The following is a 12,785-nucleotide window of genomic DNA, read 5'->3' as shown; positions in this document are numbered from 1 at the left end:
ACAGCTGGTGCAGAAGCAAAGAATGAGAACGGTGCACCGACAGCAGGGTAGAATGCGTGAGCTCCGGCGTCGAGAAGATTGGACGCGGCTCCCTGCATACCGCCCACGCCGCTTCCACCTCCTTCCTCCACGTCCACGGCAGCATCCAGTCATCCACCCACGTACGTGCAGACCGAATCCAAGAACCCCCGCCGGCCGGTCACCACGCATAGAAGAGATCTTCTACGTCGCCCCCAAACCTGAAGGAAGAATACAAGGAGAAGGGGGATGACAGGTAGACCCCACATGTGGTACCACTTTTATTTTTAACTCTTTTGATGACTAGGCTGTCACGTCAATACATTTAGACCAAGTCAACCTGCCAGGTCGGTAAAAATCGCTTCCAAAACCAGTGAAGGAGTTAATTTGAACTGGTTTTTGAAGTTGGGGGAGATGTTATACCCGTTTTTACAGTTAAGGGATGCGCTTCAATCAAGGGCTAGAGATGAGGGAGGAAAAATAGAATTATTCCATGCTCGGTTGAAGCGCATGGATTCATGAAAAATAGAATTATTCAGAGGGCTTCTCTTATGGGCCCAAAATTGCAAATGCCCAAAATAGCTTGGAGCCCACGTTGTCATTTCACCGAAGGCCCACACAGAAACGCAGCCCAACAACACGGCGCGGTGCCGTGCCTGTGCCTTGCCTTCCCCAATATTTTGGCGGGAGAATTCGCTTCCATTTTGCGCCCACTCGAAATCCCCAAAATCCGCACGAGAAAAAAGGAAGGGGAAAATCGAGCTGGAGCTGGAGCCCTAGCGGCGGCGATGGGGCGCGGCGGCGGGGGACGGTGGAAGAAGGAGGAGGAGGAGGAGCTGAAGGCGGCGAAGCGGGGGTACCGGGAGGCGGTGGCGGAGGGGAACCGGGAGGAGGAGGCGCGGTGGGCGAACGTCATCGGCGACATCCACAAGCGGCGGGGGGAGTACGTGGAGGCGCTCCGGTGGCTGCGGATCGACTACGAGGTCTCTGTCAAGTACCTCCCCCAGCGCCACCTCCTCCCCTCCTGCCAGTCGCTCGGCGAGGTCCACCTCCGCCTCGGCAACTTCTCCGAGGCCCTCACCTACCAGGTTACGACGATCCTTCCATTTCGCATCACACGCATATGATCAGATCACGTTTTCTGATGCCTGAGTCGTTATAGGCAGGTGTAGGTTAAGTTGTAGTAGAATTTCCGCATTGAGTTGTTTGGTCTGCCGGCAAACAAATATTTGCTAGTAGTAGTACCAATCTGCATTATGGTTTGTCCCATTTTATAGTGTATATGCAATTATAGTTTGTTTCTGTGTGAGTTAGTGCTAAGGTATGCTGTAGAAGCCACTGTATCAGAGAATTTTGCTCATCTCAACGCCCACTATGCTTTGGGCCATTTGGTGTTGCATCTGTATATAAATGGTTTAGTCAAGTATTTGAATGTTTAGCTGAATATCAGATTAAGCTGCATATACTTTGTGTTAGATTTAATTGGGTAATTGATCCATTTAAATCAATTAAATCAAATAAATTCTAAGGCTCATTATGCTAGGAATTCATGTGTATTCATTCTTTTATGGGATATCAATGGGATGAAGAGTTTTGAGAATTAATCCATTTGATTAGGGAATTGGTAACTTATATCAATTAGTCCTAATTGATGGATGGTTGATGGTTGTGTAGTGGAGGATGGTTCATGGCTAGTTGATGACAATTAGTTGCTCTATTCCTCTTCCTATTCCATTGGTAACTTACATCAATTACTCCTAATTGATTGTTGGTTGATGGTTGTGTAGTGGAGGATGGTTCATGGCTAGTTGATGACAATTAGTTGCTCTATTCCTCTTCCTATTCCATGACTCTTACTCTTCATCTTCCATTCCTCTTATAAAATGAGAATGGATTTGATCTCCCGCGAGAATAGTGAGACACACTTTCATCCATTTTCCAACGCTGTTGCTGCTACGGTAATCCCATCCCGACGAGTGTGTGCATACGCGTTGGGAGAGTAGGCCTCCGAAACCACGCGCTGCTGCGACGTTTGTATGGACGGGCGGGCGATCAGGTTTTTGGGAAGCGCAAGGCGCGACTACTCACTGTTCGTCAACATCTACTTCACCTTCACCAATATGTCGAACACTGGAGACAACGGCAACACTGGATACAAGGAGAAGGAGGCTCCCGTCAACACCAACGGAGGCAATACTGCCTCAAACTCCAGCGGAGGACCATTCTTGGGGTATAACCTTCTTACATTATTTCAATTAGAAGTTTTACTGTTAATGTTCATCGCAATGTCAACATTGTGTTATTATGTGATTGTTGATGCTTATTCTATATTAAGCATGCTCATGTTGATTACATTCACCACTATCACTGGATCAAATCCCATTGTAAATATCATGTTTATTATCTTGTTATTTTGGATTAAAATATGCCGAATTATGACCAAATTTCCAACACTTTGATATTATGCTTTACTTTGTCAAACTTAAGGTGGACTTTGCTTGTAGAAATGTACACAAATGGTTGGATCATTTGCTGGACTATACATTTTATATTGTTATGGATTCGGGTATGGTCAGTGTTGAGATGTATATTTTTTCTGCTGTTTATTTGTGTGGTATTACCAAAATGAGAAAAAAAAATGTGAATCTTGCACTCACTGTCTGCATGTTTGGTTAGTTGGTGATCGTATTCAATCTGGCTCAGGTTCGCCTATGGGTTTTGACCCATATGGTTGGTTTAGTCGGATCAAATTTGCATGTAAACCTTTGAGGTGCCAACCATGTGAATCAGATACCCTTTTATGTGAAGTGAGGGGGAATGCCTAATTGTTAGCATGTGTTGTGTGTACTCAGGCCTGTTATAGACTTACGAGTACCCCTGTTCAAATCTGATCATTTGGAGTATTTTGTTCACTCAACTCATGGTATTAAGTGCTGATCTCCTGTTTCATGTCGTCTGTTGGCTATTTTTCTAACACTCAACATAATTCTCTTGTTAACCCAAAGTAGATGTATGTTCTTTCTATTACATGAATCCATATTTCTATTTTTCATTGATGTTTTGATTCTTCACAGAAGAAGCACTTACAACTTGCCAAGGAGGCTGATGACCTTGTTGAGCAGCAGAGAGGTAGCACCCAGCTTGGCAGAACTTACTATGAGATCCTTCTAAGATCTGAGAATGATCACAGTGCCATTCGGAATGCCAAGAAATATTTCAAATCATCCATGAAGCTAGCAAGGGTTCTAAAGGAGAATCCATCGTCTCAGAAGTCTCTCTTCCTAAAGGAGCTTATTGATGCGTACAATAATATGGGCATGCTTGAACTGGAACTGGATAATTATGAAGAAGCTGAGAAATTACTTGTTCAGGGTCTGAAGATATGTGATGAGGAAGAGGTACACCAGTATGACGATGCTCGCAGTAGGCTCCATCACAATCTAGGTAATGTTTATATTGAACTACGCAACTGGAACAGAGCCAAGGGCCATATTGAGAAGGACATAGAGATATGTAGAAAAATACGCCATACTCAAGGCGAGGCAAAGGGATTTATAAATCTGGGGGAGGTCCATTCCCGTGTTCAAAAGTATGAAGATGCAAAGCTTTGTTACAATAAAGCTCTTCAAATAACAAAGTGCTTGGAAGATGAGGATGCACTAATGGACCAAATCCATCAGAATATTGAAACTGTTACCAAAGCAGCCAAAGTACTTGAGGAAATGAAGACATACGAGCAGAAGCTGAAAAAGCTTGCCAGAGACACTTCTAATGCTCGTGGAACATCTAAAGAGAGGAAGCTCCTCCTTGAGCAGTATGCTTGGCTGGATAATCTTATGGAGAAGGCAAGGATGATAACTGCATGGCCAAAAGTAAGTGAGGGGTAACTAACTATGTGATCTCTAGCCACAAATATTAACTTTAAAGTTGGATCTATTTTCTGTTTATGATCTTATTTTATTACTGTTTTTGTTAGAAAAAGAACCTGATTGCGTTATTCCATTAGTTAATGCGTAAAGTTGACTTCCTCAGTCTTTTATTGTGGGGGATTGTTCTGTGGTTCAGGGAATAGTGTCTTGTTGCTTTGCCTGAGGAAAGTATCGATGTTTTCTGAAGCTTATTGTTGGAGTTAGAACTTAATATGCATTAACTAATAACTATGTGTATTCAGTGCTTGCATTATTGAAGCTTCAACTCTGCTGAATTTGTTTTGCACTAACTCCTTTACCCATATGAAATTATGTGCTGACTACATGTAGGCTTTTGCCTGCATTTGCATTGTACTTAGTATTAACATGAAATGCTCAGTTGTTATTTATTTATATTCCATTGTAGAACACAACACAGTGTTGTAATTACACATGACTGTCTGGTTGAGTTTTTCTCTACATAATTGCTTACAAGTCTTACAAATATTTCAATAGTCATCTTGATTCCCATGTGTCTTGTTGGACAACTGAGATTAACCATAAACTTAATTAACTATAGCATCCTAAGTGAGTCCAGCTACGATTAGTAGAATCTATGGAAGAGAAGGAAATATGTAAAGAAACAATAGCTCAATTTTGTAGTGTTTTTAGCTATGTTTAATGCCAGGTTGTTGAAAGGAAAATGCTTTAGTAAATTATCTTATTTGGTCAGAGTTGTTGATGACAAGAACCAATATTGAATGATCATTGCAAAACTTATTACTTATGTACACTTGTACAGTATTGGCAATGAATGATCTTTACTTTCCTGTCACACCAACAGTTTGAAATTGGCCATCATTATCAGAGCTAGATAAAACTCCACGATGCAGAGTTCTGTTTGGTGTATTTTATGGTGTTAGGTTTTGGAAAATGAATTGTTCACTTCATGTACTTCTTGAGTTCTGGGATTGAGATTATAGAACACATGAAAATCAAAATTAAAAAAAGATCAGGTCGAATATGAATATGCATACCCCCGATAACGTAGACAAGGCACTGAGGTGTGATTAAAGAAGAACACATGTCTCATTCTCATGTAATCTATTTGTTTCCCACAGCTCAAGGAATTTTCGAAAGGACAAAAGAGGGTAGCAAATGAACTCCATGACAAGGAAAAACAGAGCGACTCTCTTTTGGTTATAGGAGAATCTTACCAAAAGCTTAGAAACTTCAGCAAAGCTCGTAAATGGTGCATGAAAAGCTGGAATATGTATCGATCAATCGGAAACTTGGAGGTGAGCTTACATGTCCTTAAATTCATGGACATGCTGCCATGTGGCATGCTTGCTAGTTGCTACCTAGTAATAAGACTACTTTCCTCCTTGCACTCATTTACTTGGAGCTTCCAGTTTTTGAATCTCTCTCACCTTGGATATGTGCAATTTTAGGGTCAAGCATTAGCAAAAGTGAACATTGGGAATGTTCTTGATTCTTGTGGTGACTGGGCTGGTGCATTGCAAGCTTATGAAGAAGCATACAGGCAATGTCTCTATACCTTGCTCTTGTAATTCCATATCAATATTGTCCTTTGCCTGCATTCGTGTGATCTATCTGATAATAGTTCCAGACTTCTACTGAGTGTATACATCTCTCCATTGGGGCGTTTTAATGCCACCTTTGGATTCTGATACTTGCTTTTTAATGGTATTCAGAATTGCTGTGAAAGGTGGCCTTTCAAACGTGCAACTAGATGCCCTTGAAAACATGCATTACAGTCACATGGTCAGATTTGATAACATTGAAGAAGCGAAGTAAGCCAGTGAGCACATACACTGCACAAATAAAGTACGGAATATACTTATTAAAACCTGTTCTAAAATATATTTTATAGCTTCAGAAAACTGCAGCAAGAAATAGACAACCTGAAGAGAATGTCTGATCAACATGAAGCAAGGGATACAGTTAGTGACTATTGCTCAGAAACTGAAACTGAAGATGGCAATGTATCTGATAATATCCTCAATACAGAGGATAATGATGGGAATATTGCAAATAATAGTTCTGAGGAATTTGATGATGATGTTGTTCTTGCCTCACTTGTTCATAAAAGTAGGTCTTCTAAGACCAAAGCATCTAAGATGCATAGTAGTACAAAGAATGTTGATGGGTCATGTGGCATGGATGAGAGCCCTGAAGAAGATGTAAGTAAATCATTTAGCAACCATTATGGTAGAAAGCGTGTTCGAGTTGTAATATCAGATGATGAAGCTGAAGAAGCTCCTGAAATTGATCAGTCAAAAAGAACACTTACTGGTCGAGCAGATAGTCTGTCTACCTCAGGTGTGCCTCTTGACTTATGAGTACACCATACTTTCAGTAGTTGCCGTTGGAATACAAAATATTTTTCTTCTAATTGTGCGATACATTTTTTCTGTGTCCAACAGAGCGAATTGCAAATACAGCAAACAGAAACAGAAATCAGGTTATACAATACATAATCCCTTAAAACTTTGTTATTGGAAGGAATTTAAGATATTCATTATTTGCATTGCATCAATTGTTCTCATTTGTTCCATTAGATATTGACAAGAACTTACTGTTACAAAACACTGGAAACTGATAATCAGTGTTCATCTGCAGCATACCTCTCATCCCATTGAGACCAGAGAAGTAGACAGTGTCTGCACTCCCTGCCCTGCTGAGGAAAGTATTTGTTCATTCAAATCTGGTAGTCCTGTTTGTCATGGTAATGATGGCCCAGATTTAGGAGCTTCTAGCATAGGGAAGTTATCTGTGTCCAAACCAGCAGCGAGTGGTTCAAAGGTTGGTACACTTGCATCAAACAGTCGGCCCCAAGGTCAAAATGCTGTCGGCCTTCAATCCTCAGATGCTGATCATGTAAGTTTTTCTTTAATCCTGTCTTCCCATGTTCATGAAAAGCAGGCATCAACTATTCTTTCCCATTGCTTTTGTTCCTACTAAAACACTCCTTTAGAGAATCCATTATGAATTCCTTGGCTGTTAACTTTAAATGTTCACGAAGATGCTAAAATACATTAGAAGAGATGAATATGTTAACTGAACATTTTCTGTTCTGATATCTAATATTAATTTTGGGAAGGCATATTTCTTTTTTGTTGTGACATGGGCCAGAGGTTTGGACCAAATAAACCTTAGGATAAGCTACCATGTGTAGCTGAAGCTCACTAACAAATACCGGCAAAGAAATCAACCGCTGGTAGATCGTTGACATGTGGACCTACCATCAAAAGATACTGCTACCACCCTTTATGTGTATCACTTCTACCATGTTGGATGGACCCCACATGTCAAAACCTCTATCAAGTTCTTTTGGAGTTAGCTTCATACAATGCTCATATCATATTTGAGTCAAGTAGTCAACCTAGGATTAATGTTCACCTAAATGTTTCCTTTCTCTCAATATTGAAGTTATGTTTCAAATGATTTATCCAGGGTTTTAGTCACATTATCATTGATTATGACAACTGTTCCAGTTATTGAAATATGATTGATCCTAACGTGCAGAAGTTCTGGGTGTTCAAAATTGGTGAACATTTGGTTTACTTGGACGCAAATGCATGTACACGTGAGGGTGCCTTTAGCATTGAGTCTCTTAAAGTTGAAGTGGCATGCGTGTACTATCTTCAGATTCCTGATGATAAGAGGTCCAAAGGTTTGTCTCCTTAGTTTCAGTAAATTACATGGTGTGTCCATTTAATAACTGTGAACTACTTTTTATCATTAGAAATGGGATCAAATTTGCAATTCGGTGATTTCGCTGTTGCTGTTCTCATCAGTGAAATAGAACATAGTTTCTTCATTTTAATTTAAATTGTGGTAGGTGGAGGGTTGTAAAACTTATTTGAAGCTGTTTCCATGTCATTGTAGTTACTGTACAGTCTTAATTGTTGAAAGAATGTAGAATGCCAATCATGTGTCATTGCCTTTTTTCAATAACTTTTATGAGTTATGTTTATGGGTTTTACTCCATGATTACTTCAGCTATGTCTATAAATCATGCATGCCTAGTGTGATGCAGGAGACAGTTGTGCTGGCTTAGTTTCTACGTTACTTGCAGTTCCATATTATTCGGGAACAACTTCCTTTTTCTTTTCTGTTGGAACTTACATTTATCTTGCTTTGCTAGGTTTGTTGCCTATTATTGGGGAACTCAAGTGTTGTGGGAAGGTACTAGATGACACAGACTCACGAGATTATATTGATCAACTTGCCTCTGAACAGAAGTCCATTGATGTTGTTATTGAAGGTATGGTTGCCTGTAGTCATCTGTGTTGATAAAACTGCTATTGTTGCATCAATGCTAGTATTGGTAATCACTGTGATTTTTCCTTCTTTATTGATGACATGTAATATGCTGTTATGCATTGAAGGACATCAAGTCATTGATTGAACTGAGTACAGTACAATATCAGTGTGGTTTGTTCTTCATGCTACTAACCTACTACAGTGGGTTTCATTTTTTTTAAGGAAGTCACAAAAAGATTTGTGTATCATTGCATTAAGGAGAAAAGTTACTACATTGGGATTCAGAAGAGATTGCCCAATAAACAGAATAGCAGAAATCTCTGGCAAACTACTGTTTATCTTAACTTCAGAATCCTTCCTATCCTATCATTACATAAAATGATTATTACTAGTAAAAAGGGGATAAATCATGCTGGTTTACTGTCATTATTAAATATTAGTATAATATTAATATCTAATTTTTGCATCAAATCTTCTCCAAACCAAGCTTCTCATATGAACTCACTAATTGAGGCTTTGAGCTTCTCTGCTCAAAATCAAGTATTGGAGTTACTGCTTTTTTTTTTTTGCATTATGTATGTGTTTTTAAATGTTGATGGTGTGCATATGTTTGTCACATGGTGATACCATTTTAGGTCTGTATATGGACTAAACTCCATGTATAGGTGTTTGGTTTCATGGGTAAACTTTCTATTGCATTCCAATGCGTCGCACTGAAATGTAATGTACATATTTCCTATAGTTATACCTCATCTGATATACCATGTTTATAATGAAGATTGGGTGCCAAAGCGGCTGATGAAATTGTATGTTGATTTCTGCACAAAGTTATCAGAAGCGCCAAACAAGAAGCTCTTAAAGAAATTATATAATCTTGAAGTAAGTTTGTTAGATTTGTATCATTCATATTTGATTGACAATGTTATAAAGTGGCTTATTATTTTTGAAGAGTCAAAGTGTTCATGCCTTTCTATTTTTTGACAGGTCTCCGAAGATGAAGTTATTGTGTCTGATTGTGGACTCCCAAGACCTGTCGATCACACCTTTTCTTGATGCTCTAAAATTACATAAAACAATAGCTGTGTTGGATCTTTCCCATAATATGCTAGGTATGCTTTTTCCAGTATATCTGTTTCTTCTCCTAGTTTGTCTTATGTAATCTATGCACCAATGATTTGGCGACATCACAGAAAGCCAGTTCAAGCTAAATGTGTGTGTACCATATTAATTCCTCTATGCTCTTACAATGACTAAAGTTTATGTTCACGAACTGCAGGAAACCAAACAATTGAGAGGCTTCAACAAATATTTTCTTCATCAAGCCAAACATATGGTGGCTTGACACTGGATTTACATTGTAATCGATTTGGTCCAACTGCTTTATTTCAGGTCTTTTTACTATCCCTAAACTTGTTTATCAAAGTGAAACTACAGGTTATTTCTGCTTTTGAAAGCTCAAAAAAATTGCACATTAAAATGGACTGGATCCTCTTCTACAATAAAAGGAAAACTTGACTCTTGGGGAGAGATGTTCCATAAGACTTTTAACAAGGCCGAGAAAGGCCCGAACTACAGGCAGTCCTTATGTCTACTAATTCTTGGGAGAATTCCTGTTGAAAACCAATTTAACTTTTGCGATATCTCTCTTTAGTCTTACTGTTTGAGAAATTTAGATCACTAAAAGCTATACTCCATTACTTACTTTAGACTCAACTGGGAATGTGCTATAACAAGTGCTGGTTGATTTTCTGCATTGAGATTGGATGTCCCTCTTAGTCGCAAATCTCAATGATCCTGTTAAAACCAACTGAAACCATTTGGATGGTTCTAATTCCATACTCTGATGAAACTGGAGGGTTGACCCCTTTATCAGAACAAACTATTCTTTCACTGCCTATCAGACCAAAATAAGCTGTCTTGCTTTCAGGCACATGTTCATTTTAGGAACAGAATTCTGAAATCATTTGCTCCTTATTTACTAATACAGATATGTGAGTGTGCTGTTATGACTAATCGATTAGAAGTACTTAATCTGTCTGGGAATCGCCTCACAGATGCATGCGGTTCTTACCTTTTCACAGTCCTACAGAAGTGCAAAGGTAGGTACTGTTTTTGGCACTTTCTGTGTTTTCGCCAGCCTTCTTTTTCTTTGGCACCAGCTTTTAATTACCTCTTATAGAATGTGTCTTCTGTTTACATATCGTAACAGCACTGTACAGCTTGAATGTCGAGCAATGTTCTATCACATCAAGAACAGTTCAGAAGATGGCAGATGCACTGCATGAAGGGTCTGTCCTTTCACATCTCTCCTTAGGTACTTTTATTACTCCTGCTCTGCATAATTGAAACTATCAGATATGTTTCATAAACATTCTTATGTTTCAAACTTTCATATTTTTGACAGGAAACAACAATCCAATTTCTGGAAATACAATGCTTAGCCTTCTCTCCAAACTTGCCTCTCTGAAAAGGTTCGCTAACATTTGTTCAATTGCTGTTGATACCTATTGGGAATAGATGTGCAGTGAAATAATGGATAGCCATCATCACTGCAGGTTTTCGGAACTAAGCCTGACTGGTATAAAACTGAATAAGTTAATGGCTGATAAGCTGTGTCTACTTGCACAATCCTCATTCTTATCAGGATTTCTGCTAGGTGGAACTAACATTGGATCAGTGAGTCTGCTTCCCACGCATGGTTAAGTATTTTCAGATTGTCCCCGCAAAAAAAAAAAAGTATTTTCAGATTGTACAAACAACATTCTTCTTATCTATGAAGCTTTTTTTTTTTTTTTTTTTTTTTTGTAGGGAGGGGCAACTAAGCTTACTGAGGCACTCTCCTGTGCATCACAAGAATTGCTGAGATTGGATTTATCCAACTGTGGGCTTACAACTCCTGATTTCTCACAACTCTGTAGAAATCTTTCTAAAATTAATATTATTGACTTGAACCTTGGAGGAAATTCTTTTACCCTAGAGGTTTCCTTCCTATTCTCGAATGCCTTGATATACTTATACAAATTCTGGTAACCCCAATGGTTTGACTTACGCCGTACGGTGCAGGGATGTGAAGCTATTGGGGTATTGCTTTCGAATCCCCAATGCAGTCTCAGATCTCTCACACTTGATAGATGCAATCTTGGGCTTGCTGGCATCGTGGGCATTATTCAAGCACTAGCAGGTGAGGAACGACCACTACATAAAAATTAGCAAATATGAAAAGTTTCTGCCTCAACCTCAAAGTCTCGTGCTACTTTCAGGAAATGACCGATTGGAGGAACTACGCATTGCTGAGAACACAAACCTGGCACTACAGAGAACATTGCAGTACGATGAAGACGCGCAGGATGTATCACCAGGTACTGACCAAAACCAACGTACCAATGCTGAAGCGAACGATCGCATAGACCCTGATAAGATGGAGGTGCCGGATAGCGAAGACGAAGAGGCAGTCCACGAGGATACCCGTGCAGCGACCGGCTCAGACGGGAGCTGTGCAAGTTCATGCCAGAGAAACTCCTCTTCTGGTTGCCATGCCATCCAAGAACTCGCTGATGCCATCATTTCTGCAAAGCAACTGAAGGTGCTCGATCTCAGTCGGAACGGGTTGTCGGAAGAGGATATCCAGTCACTGTATTCTGCTTGGGCTTCTGGCCCTAGAGGTGATGGAATGGCTCGCAGACATGTCGCCAAGGAGGTGGTGCATTTTGCGGTGGATGGGATGAATTGCTGCGGCCTGAAGCCCTGCTGCAGAAGAGACTTGCAGATGTAGTATGCCTGGTCGACATCCCCAAACACCAGGTTAGAGTTGCTCTCTGGAAATATTATTATTACCACAGTAAATTAACTAGGGCTCGTCAGTGTAATTCCTGGGCTCTGTCCAAACAGACATGAATTAATGGGAACTTGTGTTTCATCAGAGGTGTAAATAGCGGCCGATTTTTGGGTGTAAATAAAACTATATGGTACTCCTATTTGCTTATTACTATTATCTTTCATCTCTGTTTAAAGCCACATATGCACTTCTATAAATATATAAAATATAACAATACTATTAGTGTTTTCAATAATCACATGATGAAGCCAACTGCATTATTAGTGCGTAAAATGCCTCAGTCGTACACTATTTGGTGATCAAAATAAATCTACTACTATTATTTGTTTTGTGTACCACTGTTGACAAAAAAATCGAACACACCGGTCTGGGAGATCTGCTTAACTCCAGTGCAGGTCCAAATATGATGAGATGCGGGCGTGCCAGTCAGTTTGATCCTGCAACTGACAAGATATGCAAATAATAAACAAAACAGCCGATCGGCTGACAAGCCGATGCTGCAATCTCAGCCGATATCGATAATAGCCGACGCCGATACCAGCCGATAGCGATAGGGTATAAGCGATCGGCTATATGTCCAATATAGATGATGATATAAATGCAATCGGCTGATAATAATATAATATAACAATAACATAATCCAATATAAACCAATCGGCTAGCAATGATATGATAGAATAAGCATTGATCCGAAGGTCAAAACATACATCGGCTGGAGGTCCGATGTCATAAAA

The 12,785-nt window shown here is 39.7% G+C and overlaps 1 protein-coding gene across 1 annotated transcript; it reads left to right on the top strand.

Moving 5' to 3' along the window:
• The first annotated feature begins 748 nt into the window (after positions 1-748).
• Positions 749-12,306, top strand: LOC127764275 (protein TONSOKU-like). Its single transcript, XM_052289129.1, is given in 21 exon segments — positions 749-1,106; positions 3,093-3,890; positions 5,048-5,224; positions 5,378-5,469; positions 5,642-5,740; positions 5,827-6,269; positions 6,374-6,411; positions 6,570-6,827; positions 7,476-7,623; positions 8,098-8,217; positions 8,995-9,095; positions 9,201-9,239; positions 9,241-9,325; positions 9,493-9,605; positions 10,204-10,315; positions 10,426-10,530; positions 10,621-10,687; positions 10,772-10,892; positions 11,025-11,195; positions 11,280-11,397; positions 11,477-12,306. Coding segments are annotated over 21 exon segments (4,017 nt in total). The 5' UTR covers positions 749-806; the 3' UTR covers positions 11,989-12,306.
• Positions 12,307-12,785: the final 479 nt, after the last annotated feature.

The sequence above is a fragment of the Oryza glaberrima genome, chromosome 2, assembly GCF_000147395.1.
Source record: "Oryza glaberrima chromosome 2, OglaRS2, whole genome shotgun sequence".
In the NCBI taxonomy this organism is placed as follows: Eukaryota; Viridiplantae; Streptophyta; class Magnoliopsida; order Poales; family Poaceae; genus Oryza; species Oryza glaberrima.
The sequence above is the reverse complement of the archived record's forward strand: the minus strand, read 5'-3'. Positions and strand labels throughout refer to the sequence as shown.